General features: G+C 43.6%; 1 protein-coding gene across 2 annotated transcripts in view; it reads right to left on the bottom strand.

Moving 5' to 3' along the window:
• Positions 1 to 18,103, bottom strand: part of SETBP1 (SET binding protein 1) — a 266,550-nt gene that overhangs the window by 66,137 nt on the left and 182,310 nt on the right. For both annotated transcript variants that reach the window (XM_053969032.1, XM_053969033.1), the window contains exon 5: positions 13,615 to 17,089. In XM_053969032.1, the coding sequence (XP_053825007.1) occupies positions 13,615 to 17,089 (3,475 nt within the window). The remainder of the gene's footprint in view (positions 1 to 13,614; positions 17,090 to 18,103) is intronic.

Consider the following 18,103-nt stretch of genomic DNA (forward strand, 5'->3'; position numbering starts at 1 on the left):
CACTGCCCCTGGGGGCAAATGTAAATTCTACTTTGAGAATGTCATAAGACAAAAGGATGATAATCACAGAATCATAGGATGACTTTGGTTGGAAGGGACCTTAAAGACCATCCAGTGTCACCCCCTGCCATGGGCAGGGACACCTTTCACTATCCCAGGTTGCTCCAAGCTCCATCCAGCCTGGCCTTGGACACTTCCAGGGATCCGGGGGCAGCCACAGCTTCTCTGGGATAATTAGAGAAAGTATGATGCTTTCTAGTCACAAAAAGATGTTGGAAAATGAGTATCTTTCTGTGTGAAGGGTCAATACAAAAGGGTCCTTTATTGCGTCCAGTTTAGTGGACAGAACACTGCCAGGACAAACGGACCAGGGCCAGCCTGCAATCCTGGGATTCCTCTCGCACACTGTGAGGATCAAAAAAATCTGGCAAAACCATGTTACACACAAGAAAAGAGGTGTCCTTGGTGCAGGAGATCTACTGGTAGGATCACTCCAGACATTTGGATGGCCCTTCAGCCACCTCCTCCTGAGGCCATTTCTTCCTGATGACAGTGGAGTGACAGCATCCCCTGGGTGTTTAGTGACATCACCTGCAGTTAAACAGTTTAATTGCAGATGCTCACCCTCCTGTCTTTACCCTGTAGCCTTTACCTGTGTTTCACATAGCAGTGGAGGCAAAGTGCTTGGTGAGTAAGTTTATAATATTTTTTCATTAAAGAATTTCCATATACGTGGAATATGACTGGGAACCTAATGAGCTACTTTGTAATTTGATGAAACGGTGTGACCTGCCAAGGGACTTAGCCCGAGGAGTTTTGTGTGCTAATCTGATGCTAAGCACAAGGAGGACTTCAGGGATATCAGCTTCTCCTGGGTGTCTTGCCCACCATTGCAACTGCATGGTTATAATTAACATCAGTCATGACAGAGAAATGGAAGACCAAAAGCTACCTGGGGGACTACAGTGCTGAGAATGAGAACCTGTGCTAGCCAACACTGTCACTGGGGAGTAATTAGGTCCTCTGCAAATCCTAGTAGGAGTCTCACATCTCCAGCAATGTTCTGGCACATCTTGCTTAAGCACTGAGTACGAGCTGACTGAGGACTCCACTAGAGATGGTTTAATACTGAGAGTTAATAAAAAGGGGAGAGCTGCCAGCACTTTGGACAGCATTCTTGGAGTGAGAATTAATCCCTCTTCCCTGTAATATTTTAACTAGTGTGAATACATCAATACCATCCACATTTTGAGTATCCTGCTTAATGATTCATGATGAATCAGAGGATGCAGCCGCCCTGTGCTCTGCTCAGGTAGGGTGTGAAAGTGAAGTAGAAAGTGACATCAAGTTATAATAGTACACTTGGTTTGTAAACCCCATTTTATTCCCTATGTTTCAAAGCCTCACCAGAATTAATTAATTAAAACCTTGCCACAGCACTATGAGTTGGGCAAGGACTGTTATCTCATTCTATCAGCCAGTGAGCGTGGAGACCCTGGAGGCCACATTGAGACTGTCTGCTTTAGGCACTCAATTTATTCATTGCAACATCTAAAATAAAATAGGTGCTTGGCTCCAGCAGAATGATTCAGATCTCTTAGGGCAGGTGCCTATGCAAACCATGCAGGCAAGGCAGTGACAGATGCCTCTGAAGTAGGACCCAAGTGATGTTCACACGTTTCTCCATCAACAGAACAGAGAGCTGTAGGCCCTTCATGGGGTGATTTAATGTTGTTACATGCAGCCACTCCAGGCATAAGCACTAGGAAGTATTATTCTCACAAGTGTGGCTGGGTAATTGCTTTATTCAAGGCTCAACAGTGCGCAAACCTGTTTATGTGGGAATCAAAATATAAATTCCCCTCTGAAGGGCAAGCACCTGGGTTGTGGGATAAGTGGGAGGAAGCACAAGATAGTAATGATTTGAGCACTTATCCTGAAAATAGAAATGTAGAGATCTAGGCTGTCCAGAACAAGGGGGTCTGACCCCAGCACTTCCCATTGCCCCAGCTATTGCAGGAGGCAGGTAAGGCTGGAGTGGAGTCACTGAGGTCAACCACTCAACAACCAGCAGTTCAGGATGCAGAAACTAGAGAGATCAACGCAGTAAATAGGGAGGTCTTTGCTTGTGAAGCTTCTATTACAGAGCTCTATCAGATAAATGGCATGAATTGAGTTAGCAGAGGAACAGGCCTTCCCTGGTGACCCAGACTTAGCTGCCACTTAGGAATGCCTGGGTGCTTCCACACTGCCAGACTGATGTCTGCCATGTCTCCTGTATCCTGGTACCCAGGTCCTCCACAATCTGCAGTTATTAGCTGGCCATTAGGGAGCCATTTTTTCCATCTGAGAGGAAAGCTGGGCATGGCAAAGCTGACCTGTGTGCTGCAGGTTCTGTTCCAGGCACTGCCTGGACAAGCAGCACACAGCTTTGTCTCTTTACCTGGTGCAATATTGCAGTGCTAGCCTGAAGCCTCAAACCCCAATAACCCTCCTGTCACTCTCCAGAGCACACAGGAAGCACATAGCTGCAGAAAAAAAAAAAAAAAAAAAAACAAAGCCAACCAACCAACCAAACAAACAAACAAAAAAAAACCAAACCAAAAAACCCACAAAAAACCCCAACATTTTGGCATCTGTACTAGGAAACAAACAAACAAAACACAAACACAAATCCCCACACCTACAAAAACCCAAAAATATTTAGAATTTTGCACCAGGTCTACAGGGAGGTGTTGTCCAGTGGAGAGCAGGATTAAGTGCTGTGCAGTGTGCATTATCTGCCATCTCCAGCTGCTAGCAGCTCTTAGCTGTGTGAGCACAAGCCAGCCTGCATCAAGCAGTTCAGAGACATAGACTGTCTTTCTGCTTTGGACCACATAAAGAATATGAACATGCTTCAAATTTCTCTTGCTGAAGTGTGTTGTGCTAGCTCAATATCACCTGAAAGTGGTGGGTTTGGTCAAACTGTGGCTTAATGAGCTGGGCCCTTTTCCACAGCTTGGGAGATACTAGCAGCCTCTTACCCACTTGTGAGTCATGATGGACTGTCACAGGCTGTCTGTCACTAAACACAAATGAAAACATAAGCTTTTGTCTTTATGTTCCTCCCTAATGTTTACAGGTCTAAAACACACTGTCCAGATTTACATGTAACACCCAGTTTCTCTGGGAGGTAGGTTCCTCTTCAGATGAAATAGACTGAGCCATTCCCTGGGACTTTAGACATTTCTAGTTCATTCTCACTGGGACTTAAGTTGACTCATAAATTGTCTAAATCACATTCACTGACTTCTTCAAGCTATGCCGTATCTCAGGAACAGAGCTGAGAAAACGACTCATGAGTTCTGAACCTGGGCTTGAGCCTGATTTATTACCATTTTTACCTGCTAGGGGTTTCTTTGATCTCGGCAAGACTCGTCACTGATTAGTAGCAGAGAAAGAGAATTTGGGTTAATGCATGCTCTACCCACTCTTTAACATAAGAGTGGCTCCTATTAGCTCTTTAGCAGTTTGTCTTTTTGTGCAAGAACTTGCACAGCTGACTTGGCTAAACTTTTAATGGGTGCGCTTCTCATGTGGGAGGAAATGTTAAGCACTGCTTATTGTTACTTAGAATTACACACCCAAATGCCATAACTCCATCCAGAGTTCCCAGGCTACGCTACTATATCACAAATAAGATCTTCCTCACCGCCTAAAGTAATGTCAGGGTGCAGTGTGGGAGCCAAGGAATGCTGGGTTTGCAAAACACATTGCTTCAGATTGCAATGAATTCATTTAAGAGGAGATCAGGCAGCAAACCATTAATTTCAGCGCAATATATTTCCCTGCTCTTCTTATTTACCGAGATGTTGTCTCAGCAGATCAAATCAATGAAATTACAGCAGTGCACTGACAGCAGCCGATATCTGCCTAGTATCTTGGGGAGGCATCCCTTTATCAACTGCTTCCAGCTTTTGCCTGACACATCTCCACTGTTTTGTCTGTTCTGCTGGAAATAGGAAAGTTAAAGTTTTCCAGCACAACTGGCTGAGTCAGAAGCTCCTGTGGGCAGCCAAAGCACAGGCACACCTATTGACTGCCCTGTGAGCAGTAAACCCAGCCCCACCGTGCCAGAGGAGGTGTGCTGCTCTCCCTGGGTGCACTTCTGGAGGCCACGTGTAGGGCGTACACAACTCCACCCTCAGCTGAGGTGGGAAACTTGTTCAAAGTGGTTTTGAGGTTTTGTTAAGAAGCAAAACAGGAAATCTACATGAATTTGGAGTTTAACTATTTTTTTTAAACTTGTTGCTCTCCCAGACTTTTTTTTTTTTAATAAAAATTAAATAAATATCTACATTACAAACTTTCTGCAACCAACCTCATCCCTAGTTTTTACTGGTGCAGATGAGACTTCAGGCAGCAAAGACACCCTGTAGTAATCCAGGGATTTTTTTTTTCTTTCCTTTTTTTAGCAAATCAAGCAACTCAAAGGTTGTGTCAAGTTACTTAAGTGCTCTTTACACCAACTAATCATAGCTGGCACAAAAAAACAATGCTGACTATTGCTCCCTTTCCTGCCCACAGTGGAGGCGGGGAAGGCCAAAGACATGGAGCTGTAATAGCAAGTCTGTGCCATCTGGAGAAATTCTGTATCCTCAGCTCACCTGCTTAGGACTGAATTCCCTCAAAACATCAGTGAAGAGGACAACACCAGAGGGGTAAAAAGCACCAGAATAAGCCTTCCTGAGCCAACAGCTGGCCCACATACCCAGTACCACTACCACTGCTCAGGGCATGTGGTGCCCCTGTCCCTTCTTTCCTCAGCTTTCCCTCAGGTAACTATGAAAACCACAAGAGATGGTTTAATAGCCTGCAGTAGTGTGGGCCCTCCCCACCCCTGAGAAAGCTATGGTGAATCCACGAAGTTTCCCCATGAGATGGCAATGGGAATGTTATTACTACTGACCTCAAAGTAGGATGTAATCACAGTAAAAACTCCATCAGCAGCACCACAAGCTACTGAGTTTTGTGGTACATTGCTGATTCACATTCTGTGACACTCTTTGCTGAGCAAACTCTACCCAGGTGTCTTCACAAGTGTGATTTCTGTTCTGTGTAAGTCTGAGTTTGGGTCAGATTCTCTGAGGAGATAGTCTGTTGTCATTCACAAGCCACTGCACTAAGACAAGTGAGTTACTTGGTGTAACTCAAATTGGCTGAGCTGTATTTTGCAGCTGGGATCCCAACAAGCTCCTCACAGTTTTCTCCCAGTTTATTCAAGCTGCCTCTGTGTGCTGCATAAGGAACAAGCAACACTTTCGCCACTGCTCCAGCATCACTCTGACGTCAGCACTTTGATTTGATTTTCTGTCACTGTTCTTACAGATTAAATTTCAACCAGTGACCCACAGCTTGATAGCTCATTAGCAAATCCCTTGGAGCCATCCTGTCCTGCCCTTGCTTGACAGTTAACTGTGCATTGCACATAGTCTTGAAGCCTCCTGAAGGCTGCACTGTGCCATGAGAGAGCTCGGTCAGACTCAGTGCAGCTGCAAAAACCTATGTGCTTTTAAGCCTATGGGCTTAAAACATGCCCAGCTTCATATTTTAAATTACAAATCACTAATGATTCTTATTAGGAGTCTTAGGGTCTTTTAAGTCGTTGAGGTTGTATAAAGACTCCTCCATGGACAGTCAAGGCTTTTCTTTCCCATCCCTCCTCTCAGCCCTTTATCTACAGGGGAATTATTTTGACTTCCTTCTTGTTGAGACCTTAAAACAGGACAATCCTTCTCCTTTTGTTGTTCAATATCATTATTGCAATCATGCAGACTGAGCCCTTTTAAATTTTCTCTTGCTGTGACACATGGATATAAACTCCTGGAAGGCACTGGGAATGGAGAAGCAGCCTTAGATCATGTTCTAGAGGCCAGGCCCCAAGTCTCAGTTTTGCAGCTGAGTAGGTCAGGATGCAGGTTGCTCTGAGTGCATCAGGATCCCTCTCACTGACAGATGCCTTCAGGTCAGATTTCCCTATGCCCAGCTTTGAGTCACACTGATCATCAGGTTTGTAGCAAAGGTGCAAACATGGTTCTGTTTTACCTCCTCCATGCATCCAAACAAACCTCTTGCCTTGCATCTACACTATTAGTGTCAAGAAATAGCATTGTGTACAGTCCAGAGCTAAAGCAAACAGGCTTCCCTCTAACTCTTCTTAAACTGCCACTTACACAAGTACCCAGGCTGGCACCATCAAAGTCTTAACAGACCCACTCCCTCTAAGCTAAAAAAATCTTATAAAATGTTGAACCAAGGCTATTTTGAGCACCTGGCATGTTGAACACAGACAGAAGGATGCTGGCATGCTCTGGTGTGCCACTGAAGCTGCGGATGGGACTTTCCAGCCCCACACTGTCCTTTTGCCTCAGTAGATACTCCACTCCTGAAGTCAACCTCCCTGATTTCAATGGGGAGACGCTTGATTTATGCTGGGCCGAGATGAGAATCTGGCTGTGGTTCTTTATCGCCTTTTAAAGCCAAGAGCCCAGCAGAGGCCAATTGTGTCTGACGTGAAGCAGCTGCACACCCAACGTGGAATCTGCACAACTTCATAAACTAGCAGTGGTCTGAATAAAAACTTCAAACAAGATGTTCTGGCATTGGCCAGAGAGAGTGAAGATAAATAGCTGGGAGACGCCAAGTTGTGAAGGAAGAACTGCTTGACTGTTGGACAGAGAGCAAAGTAAGAAGCAGAAATTAGGCAGGGTGCTGGGAGGCTTGTGACACTCCCAAAAAGCAAAAGGGTCACTGAATTTAATTTGATTAATTCATCGCTGGTCTAAAGGACTTTGTACTGAGCCTCAGGCAGTGCAATAAACATACAATCATTAAGAGAGGAAATAAAAGTTAGGTTGGGTGATAAATAGTCCTGCTTCCTCTCCCACTCCAGCTTCCCTCCTGTTTCTTCTCTCCTTGGTCCAGGCAGATATCAGAATCAACACAGTAAATCAAGAAGTAGCCTTAAAACAACAACAACAATGACAAAACTCACTGTATTTAAATTGCCTTAGTCAAAACACTTTCAAGGAAATCTTTGCTACACTTTCCCCATCAGCAGCATGCCCCTTTAGGATACACCATAGGCAGAAAGGAGCAGCAGTCATGCTGGCTTGCTGTCCTCTCCACAGGACTGATAGAAAACTTGGTGGAAAACAAGAAGGACATTTATTCCAAAAGGGCCAGATAATGCTTCTGGAAGTTGTTTCAGTAGTTTGGTTTGTTTGTTTTCCTAAACATTCAGGGTCCTAAACAGCTGTTTTGATGAATGCAACTGTATTTACAAATAATGAGGGTTTTTTTTTTAAAGCTCTGATGGTAACTTTTATGGGCCAGATGGCATACTCACCCTATAACTGTACATTACTTGTCCCTCATCACAGGACACAGTGGGAGGGCAAAAACCCATACTAAAACTGGGGCTTGGAAAACTTTTGCAATGCTAGAAGCCATGTAGGAGCCTAGGATATCAGAGGAAACCCCAGCGGAGGCAGAGCTGAGGAAAGGGAGGGTGGTTAACAGCCCATATATCCTCAGTCAGTGAAGTTCTTACCTGGCTCTTCTCCCATCCACTTCAAGCACTGCCATGGGTCTAACGCTGCATTCACTGGGCATTGGTGAGTATCAGAGCTCACTGTGGCACTGTATGGCAGGAAACTGCTTTTATCCCCTTCACCCACTCAAACACTGAGGTTAACTGCAATTAGGACATTTTTTCTGTTGTTACATGAGAAAACTAAGATATGGAAGATGGGCCTGAAAATCCTAGACCATACATCAGTCTGCCTCTGAATTTATGCACACAGTGCTATACAAAACACAGGTCCTGCTGAATCAAATCCTTTCTATTTAAGAAAGCCAGGTGACTTATTTATGTGTTTTGCTGGATATTTATTCAACTTCCTGCATCACACGATATTCACTTATCCTCTCTTGTTTCAGTGTGCAAAGTTTCATCCACAAGTATATATACAAGACCCAGCCAGAAACAGGCGTTCATTTTATGTCTTTAAGCTGGTTGGGTGAGAGAATGTTCATCACACATGATCTACATAGAAACACAGAAGCATTAAAGCTAGAGAAGGCTTCTAAGGCCACCAGGTCCAGTCATTCCCTCAGCACTGATAAGGCCCATCACTAAATCACCACTTTTGCACGTTTTTGGACATTTCCAAAAACCATGACTCCACCACTTCACTGGGCAGCCTGTTCCAATTCTTAACAACATTTTCAGTGAAGAAGTCTTCCATAGTATCCAATCTAAACATACTCTGAAGCAACTTGAGGTCATTTCCTCTTTTCCTATTTTTTGTTACCTGAGAGGAGAATGACCCCCGCCTGGCTGCCCCTCCTGTCAGGGAGTTGTGGAGAGCCTAAAGGTCCACCCTGAGCCTCCTTTTCTCCAGGCTGAGCCCTCCCCGTGTCCCTCAGCCCCTCCTCATCAGACTTGTGCTCCAGACACTTCTCCAGGTCTGTTGCCTTTCTCTGGACATGCTCCAGCACTTCAACACTCTTCTTGCCATAAGGAACCCAAAACAGTGGGTCAAACTGTGTGGTCCTACTGTTCCCACTCTCATTAAAATAGTGCATTCACTGAAGAATAATGAATCAACATTGTGATTGCAGACCTAAGTAAAATAATAAATTATTTGTGGAAAGTATTATACGAAAAATCTGCAAAGTTTAATTAATAAAACAATCAGCTAACACTCTTTACCTACATCTGCCACATACATTTAGAACAAATATGCTTATCCACTACTGAGATACTGATCCCTTCTCAGTGTAAAACTGTGACTGATCAGGGCTAAAGCTGATACTGATTCCTTCAAGAGTGAAACCAGCACTGTACAAAGTGAGGAGGAAAGGTTAAGTCAGAAATTCAAGTCAGGAGAAATTCAGCTTGTAGCACTGCTGGACATTGAGGTGGGGGGGAAAGCCTGGGAGGCTTGTAGGTAAGTTAAGCATTAATTTATAAAGGGTGTTTTTCATGCTAGCTATCCAGCATTCAGAGACTGCTTTCCTAATAGCTGCATATGATTAACTTTATATTCCTGTAAATATACTATGTGTGGTGTCTGTGCTGTAGCTGATAAAACCAATGCACTTCCTAGCTGATCTTTGCGCCACGATACCCAACAAACAAGCAAGGCAATCTTTGTTTGTAGAATTATTGTTTTAAAAAAAAATCCAGGAGGCATAAATAGTGTGACAGTAAGGTAGCACAGACCTTGATTAGTCTCACTACAAGGAAAAGCAGAAATGCAGCCCTGCATATAGCAACTCTCAGCCTCTGCTTCACCTTCAGCTACGTCCTGGCCTGCAGTGATTGCAGCTAGGACATAATGTGACAGGTCGTACATGCAAATTGCCATCTTATCTATGTGCCTTAAAAGGTTAAATGTGCTTTTCCTCATTATTCCACCTAAGGAAAAAGGTAAGAGACAAACAATCTTGCTTTTTTTCTGTGGAACAAGCTATGGCATTGGGACTGCTCATCAGCAATGGAAGTCTCTTCTCCAGCATCATGAATCAGGCAGACACATGACATGGAGATGTGGAGTTTGCCATGAAGGCCTCTTTAAAACAGCTCTACTCTCAGTCTCCCCAGCCCAGCTGCAGCACCAATCTGTGACCTCTCCCTGGGTCCCTCACCTGGGGCTTCAGTAATTCCTAAAAAGCAGATGAAAGGCTCAGCCATCCAGCTGTGCACAGTGCCTCAGGTCACACAGCGCCAGAGGGACTCCAAGACTGTTTTGCAAGAGTTTTGAAGTGTATCTCCGACTGTGTGAAGGAAGGAGTCAACTGAGCCAATGCTTGGTGCACACAGCTTGACAGTTCAGTCTAGGATGTGCCCAAGTGTCTGTGGCAAGGCAGAATCTGAAACACTTTCTGCTGTATTCTTGCCTGTAGGCCAGGCTAATGCCACTGGAATAGTCTTCAGCTAAATAGAAAAGCATTGTTAAATTATTTTTGATTAATTAGTCTTTCTAAATGCAGGAGGTTCGATGAGCACAAGAAATTTAGCAAATTAGCAATTTCAGAAAAAGGCACCAGTATGCAACAGTACATGAGGAGTGGGTGGGAAGAGTTATTATCTTGTTATTATGGAAGGAAGGAACACCAGCTTCTCCAGAACAATGGTGTGGAAACAGGCTGCTGGGAAATTAGCCATATGCACTAACACTTCATATTTAGGCCAAAGTGGTCCAAAAAGATGTACATTGGCTGAAAGCTCATAAGGTCTCCACTAAAGAATGGCCAGTGATAGTCCAGGTTGGTGCAGGACAAGGAATGGACTTTTGCTGTGACCATCCAAAGTAACTGGTCACACTCTCTTGATGAGTCCATTCACTTCAGGCACAAATTTCCACATTAAATCACATAATCATGGAATAGTTTGGTTGGAAGGGAACTTTAAAGGTCATCTATTTCCAAACCTCCTGGTCTGAGCTGGGACACCTTCCACTAGCACAAGTACCAAAACCTCAACCCAGTCCACGAACAATTCCAGGAGTGGGCATCCATAATTTCTCTGGGAAACATGTGCCAGGTACCTTTCTTGAGCCAGGACTACAACCAGCTTCTCCAAAAGGTATGAAGGACAACTCTTCCCTGTATGGCCTATATCTTTCTAGATAGTAAAATCATACCTAGGCTTAAAGATTCTACAACAGGACTGTTTTCTACCATAAGCAGGGCCACTGTTTATCACCAAGGAACACCAAACTTCTCAGGAATGGCCAAGTGCTGTCACAACAGAGACAAAAACATAAATTACCAACAATACAATGGTACCTGCAGCTGCAAACCACACTGAAACAAGTTGCAGTGCCTGAATCACCAAAAAAAACAAATGGTTCTCTCTTCCCTCTCATCACAGATACATCCACTGAGCGTGGGTAGGTTTTGCTATGTATTTTATCTCCAGAAGAAAGCAATGAAGTTGCAAATGGCAGTACTGAGCACATCAAAATGCCACTGCAGTAGAGATAACACTGAAATTGTGATATAAATCTAATTTCAGCTTTCATCTGAATCTGAATATTCAGGATGTCTCCTCTTATCTCTGTTATATATTATTTTTAACTTGTGAAAGATGACAAATACTGAAAGGGAAGAGCAATCAGGCTATGGAATTTGCCTCCTGAGATGGCATAGGGCTTTTGTTTTGTTTTGTTTTTTTTTCTCTTTTACCTTATATTCTTCTGATTAGTCAATCTCCTCAGGGAAATGCAAAGTGAGTTAGGAGGAAGAAGGTGAAGGTTATCATGGAAGAGAGCAATCCTCCCTCTGTGGGAACTGGTTAAATAGTTATGGCTAGACTCAAGTGCAGACCTCTGCTGGGAATCCCAGTGAAGGTCAAAGGCAGAGAGGAAAAAAGCTGCAGTGAGATCTTAGGCATTCATAAGCAGACAGATGTTTCTAGGCTTTAATGAGCAGCCTTGGCTCAAGGCCTTTCTTGGCAGAGCAGTTTAGTTTTAGTATTTTTCCTTGTAGTGCAAGGTATTGCTCTGGTTATCTGGCTCTGCTTAGCTAACTGCTGATGATTTTTCCATCTAAATAATAGCATGACAATGAAGAAATAGATTAATAATCTGAGGGTTGATGGATTAGGTCATAGGGAATGCTGTGTGGCTGTAATCATGAAGAGCAAAAATAAATAAAAATAATAATTTCAGTTTAAACAAGAGCTAGTTTAAAAAGTTTAAACTGCAAATCTAATGGCATTCCCATGACAAGTTCTAGCCTCCATCTTACACTTTTATTGTCATGGGGAATAAACTGAAGGAAAATAACATGAAATTGACTTTTTCTTTAGTAATTCCATCTTCAAATCAGTCTGGTGAGGATCATGCCCCTACTTTGGAAACTAATTTGAGTTCAACACTGTTGGGAATTTTCACAGTTTGCTATGCCTTAGTGAAATATATTGAAAATTACAGATTTAGCAAATATCTTCTGTTCAAAGAGCAAAACGGCTGCAAATGCAAAGGCTGTTAACAAACTGTGAAAAATGTGAACTTCTATTAAAAAAAAAAAAAAAGAAAAATAAGCTTGTTAAACACTTTGAAGCCTTTTAATCCTATATGCCAGTACACAACTTCCTTAGTGAAATAGCCACTGCAGCACTTGGTGGAGAATACCTTTGTTCCTTGTCAGGCATGCTGCAACTCTGATGTTCAGAGACTTATTTAAATCTCTTTTCCTATATTTTTTGAATGTATCATTTTTTGATGTCACAACTGGTCTAATATAATATGACATCATGAATGGGAATGTTTTCTTGGGGTAATCTGTCATTTCAGACTGTTTTTCCCAACTGTATTTCAGATTCTGGTCTCGGTGAAGGAACTGGAAATGTTTAGGTGGCTTAAGCATGAGCAGTCTTTGGAATTTGATCAGTTATTACAAGTCAGTAAAAAACTTTAGAGCCTTACATTGGCAAGTTATACAAATTCTCTACTCCTGTGTTCTCGGTTAATTTCCTTTTAATTTTGAAGGCTATCAGCTACTTTTCTTTGAAGTTCTTTTTAGCACATCAGAATCTCATCCACCACTGGTTGGTTCAGAAAAGTTCACCCCTTTCCAGAGCTAAGTGTGAAATCTGCTTTGTGATAAATATCTGACGGTGTAGAAGCACTGGGCTTGCTCCCAAGCTAAATTCATTTGTAATGCACCAAAACACCTGCCTCTGTGTCATCACAAAAGCAGCTCCCTATTGTAAAGTACAATTCAGTCTCTCAGGCAAGATTCAGATTCCCTTTTTCCCCACTCTGCAGGAGAGGAACAGATGTCCTTAACAGCTGAAAGGATCTTCCTTCCTCTTCATCTACCCAGCTTATATTTCCAAGTCATGAGACCTAAAACTCTTCAGAGTCCATTGGAGAGGGTTTGTTTCCATGACACCGGTCCCTTCCCACGGCCACTCAATGCTCAGCATAATTATTTTACATGACACCTGCGGACTGAAAGTGACTGATTTACATTAGGACTGTACCCAGGATCTCCAAATATTCAGCCCAGTGGGTGGGTGCCTCTGGATCAGCAGTAGAACACATTAATGGGACACAGACACAGCTTCACAGCTTCCCATCTGTCTGGTCCACCTCATCAACAAATGGGTTTTGGTCACTTTATGGGCCAGAGCAGAGACACTCTGCTCTTCTCCCAAACGCTGGACAGTCACTTTGATCATGTGATATTAGACACTGATTAGAGGGATTACCACCTTGCTAACAGGTATTGTAATTGCTGCTGTTGCAATGAATGCAATGGTCAGATTTTAGGAAGGAGTGCAACAAGCCATGAGAGATATGTGAAAGCAGGACAAATATTTATAAAAGTTCTGTGTAACAACTTGAAGACTTGTAAAACTTTGGGCTTAAGATGTGGCCAACTTTCTTGTTGATCTCCCCTAAGTTTGGATAAAGAATTACAGTCAGTTACAAAAGCCAGAAAAGTTATTATCCCATAAATGTATTTGCTGTAAATGGTGAGTCCCTCTTTGTTCAGCATTGAAATTTAAGCGCAGTAAATAGTCAAAGTAAAATAGAATAAAACAAAGCTTACCTGAAGAGGCTGAAGAATCAAAAGTACTTCTGTCCTTCCTATTTGTCTTGAAGGGCTGAATGTCCTTTTCCCTGTAAGTTCCAAAGCCTTCAAAGCTTCTTCTTTTATTCCCACTTGCATCATTGTCCCGCTTCTCACTTGAGGAATTCATTTCACCAAACATGTCCAGGGACTCTGACCTTCCATTACTCTCAGTATTACCAGAGTATCTCTTTGTGCAAGAGTCAATGGGATCACTGCTTGAGTCACTTTTATCTTTACTCTGTGACCACTGCTGGGCATCAGAAAGTGATAGCGTAGACAGCGTATCCACTTCAAAGTTACTCTTTGAGCCTTTGTGCCCGGTTTCACAATGCTGGTGCTTCTGCTTCTCCTTATGCTTGCTCTTCTCATTGAGCAAGGAGAGGTCCTTGTCTGAGCCACTCAGCCTCTCGTTGATGGCGTGGCTGGAGAAGCCAGTGGACTTGCTAGCAAAGAGACCACTCAGATCTTCGTGAGTCCCCAATATCCGCTCATCCTTATGCTTGTGCTTATGTTTGTGTTTCCTTTTGTGAAGTCGGCCACTCGAAAGGCTTGTTCCTCCAACCTTCGGAGGAGCCAAAGAGGACTGCATGTCTCCAAGGCCCATTCCCACAGGGGTTTGTAGGTGCACTCCGTGTTTTGCTTTGTGTTTGGCAGTGGTGGACATCTTCATATGAGAGCTTGCATGGAATTGGGGTGGGGGCACAGTAGGTCTCATAAATGGGGAAGCCGCTCCAAGCGTGTGAGACAGGTACAAAGGAGCTGGATACTGACCGTAGTAACCAAGATTCATCATAGGCATTGATGTGTAAGGCATTCCATAGGGTGCATAGTAACTCCCACTGGGAATAGGGTAACCGAACCCTTGTAAAAAAGGCACCTTTGTCATGGTGTCATTGGTTTTGGCAGGTCTACCACGCTTCTTCTTAGACTTCATATCAGAGGTCCTGCGAAGATAGAGCAATGGGTCATACTGGATATATGGCACAGGGTAGTAGTGATCAAAATTAATCCTGAAGATGCTGGGATATGGATTTTCATGATAAAATGTATAACTTCTATGGGAAATCCTGAACACTTGAAACTTATTGATGAGTTCCTCAAGGTCTGCCAGAAACTGGAGGTCATCTCTGTTCTGCAGGCTTTTCCTTTTCCTCTTGTGCTTTGGCTTTTTAATACTTTCGTGAGAGAGAAAGTTATCCACAATGAGATGCTTCTGCCGGTGACCATGCCTGTTCTTTGTGCTGGTGTCAGATGGGATAGCCTCTGGATTGTCCAGGGTGCAGAAATCGAAGGAGTATCTCCGGCGGGATTCTGAGCTTTTCTCGGCTTGGTCAGAGGTACTGTTGTTGTCTGTACCTATCCCACTGTCGCTCGGAATGGTTTCCTCGCTGTGAGACTCGCTCACTGGCGACAGCGTGACTTCTTTCAGAGAACCTATTTCACAGAGGTGAGAAGGTGAATTAGCCATTAGCCTGGGTGGAGACAGCTTCCAAGTTCCACTGTGCATTCCTTTCTGGGTTTTTGTAGGAAGAGCACTGATAGGTTGAAGATTTGGCATAGTTTTTAACTCTGAAAAATTAGTTTCAGTGCTTGCAGGGCTGAGGTTGCCGTTGATCCCCACTAATTGTGTTGAAAGCGGATGAATAGCTGCTGGTGACGATGCCACAAGTGACTGCAGGTTGGAAGGCACTGCTGGGTTTTCTGGCTGGCTGGAAACAGGCCTTGAGTGCTTGATGGCTGTCTTAGGTTCTTCTGGCTGAGGCTGCAGCTCTGCCCTTGGCTTTCTGCCACGTTTTTTACCAATGTAGATAGTCCCCCTCTTGCTGACATTGATCTGCTTCCCTAGCCTGGCATCAATGGTGGTAGGCCCAGCACTAGATGGTGGCTGGACTTTTGCTTTCAGAGCTATGCTGCTGGAGCAGGAGGACAAGATCTGATTGAGAATGTTCTTCCTCTTGAGGGTTTTCATTTTATTAATGGTCTTGATGGTCTTCTTATCCAAGACCCCAAGTTTCCCGACCTTTTTGTGAAATTTTAGTTCACTGATGGACTTGTCCTCTCCTGGAACCATCTGGGCAAACTTGGCCAGATTCCTTCTCCTCTTCCTTTTCTTTGTTCCTGGAAATTCCCGACTGATTGGGCTCACTGGGCTGGTGGAGGTCCCCTCATGAATGGTTTCAACAGTGAGCAAAGGCTGTTTCTTTGGTCGTCCTCTTTTTTTCTTGACAGGTGTGATCACAGTAAGACTGTCTGTATTGGTATACAGAGGGCTGGATGGTGTGATGGGATAGGCTGAAGGAGGCTCCACCATCAGCTTCTCAGACGTCGTCAGGGAGGTCTCCCGAAGTATAGATTTAGGTTTGCTGCAGGTCCACCGACGCTTAGCTGCATGTTTGGGGTGCTGGATGTCAGGTAATTTGCCAGCTGTGGAAATATTGGTGGGTAGGAGACTGGATGTCACAGGTAGAGGTTTTCTGGGCCGGGCGGCACTGTTGGGGGACGCTTTGTCTGTGAACACACCACTGTCAATTGCTACTAAGGGGGACTCATTTTCCATCACTTTCCCTGGCTTTGTGGCTCGAACATCTTTTTTACTCCCCTCTGGTTGAGAGCTGGTCCTGTTTGCCATTTCACTGCTCAAAGCAAGCACAGAAGGCAGGCTTTTCTCCTGGATAGTTTTCTCTATGGAGGATTTAATGGATTGCCTCTTTTTCCTTTTGTGGCCAGACGCATCTGTTGTCGGAGACTTTATTGGGATAGTAATTCGTACGTGATTGGTGTCACTTTCACAAGTGCCGGCAGAAACGGGATTCTGCTTCGAGGGTGACATATCCAACATGCTGTCCATCGAGTAAGACTCCTTTTTCCCTTCCATGCTGTCATGGGATTTGCTGTCAAATGCTTTCTGAGCACTCTTTACCCACTCCATATCTGTGGTTTGGATGGTTTGGCTCATCAAGTCCTTTTTGCTGGACTTCTTCTTTGTAATTCCAGCAGGCTGATCAGGGGCCTCCAGCTGCACAGCTCCCTCTTGATCTCCAAGAGGTAAAAGCCCATTGCACTCAGAGGCACTGCTGGGCTGGGCGGCCATGCTAATGCCATTGGGTGACGGGACTGCGCTGCAAATCGCCAGCTCTTTACTACTGACCGACAGCTGCCCCCACGTGCTGCTGCTGCTGCTGCTGCAGGACTTCTTGGCCTGGGATTTGCTGTAGGAAACTCCTGGCTCCAGAGCAGAGATCTTGGTGGCACTAATTGCTTCTCTACTGGGCTCTGTGTTGATGAAGCAACTCTGAGAAGCGGGTCCAGTGTCGGAGCTTGCTGACCAGTCAATGTGGTGCTGGTTGCTACTTTTCTGCTGGTGTTTTGATTTTAAGGTGTCACTGGTGAAGTCTTGTTGGAGGCCCGGATCATAGTGCAGAGCAGAATGTTTTTGTGGCCTGTCATAAACCTGGAAGGGAGCAGAAAATAAACAGCAAAAAATGCAATTAGTTTATCAGTCCATTCATAACCACTGGTTGCAGCTTTTTATTTATGCGGTGAATAACAACAATGATTTTGTAAGAGTTAGGAACCTTTATAAAATCTTCCTATACTTGAGCCAAATTTGCATTTAGATTTCATGCACAGTAAACAAGTTTTGTTTGGTTTCCCTACTCTAAAAACACTGGAAATATTTCTATAAATGCAAAATTGCTAAGGGAACATATTCTATTGATTTTTAATTTAAAACACAAGTGAAATATTCCCTTTCAATGGATGAATGGTGCAACTCAGCCTCCTGGTGAGAATGCCTTTTTCCTGAAAAATAATCACTCACAGAACTTGAGGCTCAACAGCAGCAATTAAACTCATTATTGTAAACAAGAAAACTGAAAAATTATCTTGGAAGTTGTAATAAACAAGAGGAAAACCCATGGGTCCACTTCCTATGAAGGCAGATTCTGCAAAGATTTACTTGAATTTCCACATGGAAGCCATCCCTGCATACTTAGTGCTTAAAATCATATGCATAGCGTCAAGTATGTGAGGCACACTTGGCAGGTTCAAGATTTGCATTACTCCCTTTCCATTTTAAAACTCTGCTATTTGCAATGTTGGTGAGAGATATTTTCAACATGATTTTTACTCTGACAGGAGCTCTTCGAGCCGCAGAGGTTACAGCAAGGGCAGAATTATGCTGAAGACTCTTGCAGAGCAAAAGAAACTCTACTGTTTTTCTCTTGGTGGGCCTCCAGCTAAAAAAAAAGAGTTGTTTACTTCAGCTGTAACTTTTTCCTTTTAAAGCAAAAGTATCAATCTATTTGTTTTTTACTTTCTTTGGTTGATCTGTTTTGTTTTCTTTTTTGATTTTGCAACTTTTATTTTGTAAAGCTCTGGGTCAGACTGTACAACTGCTTTTGTACAAACTACTGACACTGTTGTGAATGTCAAATAAAGACTGAAAATAAAAACAAAATCAAGG

This window comes from Vidua chalybeata, chromosome Z (genome assembly GCF_026979565.1).
Source record: "Vidua chalybeata isolate OUT-0048 chromosome Z, bVidCha1 merged haplotype, whole genome shotgun sequence".
Lineage (NCBI taxonomy): Eukaryota > Metazoa > Chordata > Aves > Passeriformes > Viduidae > Vidua > Vidua chalybeata.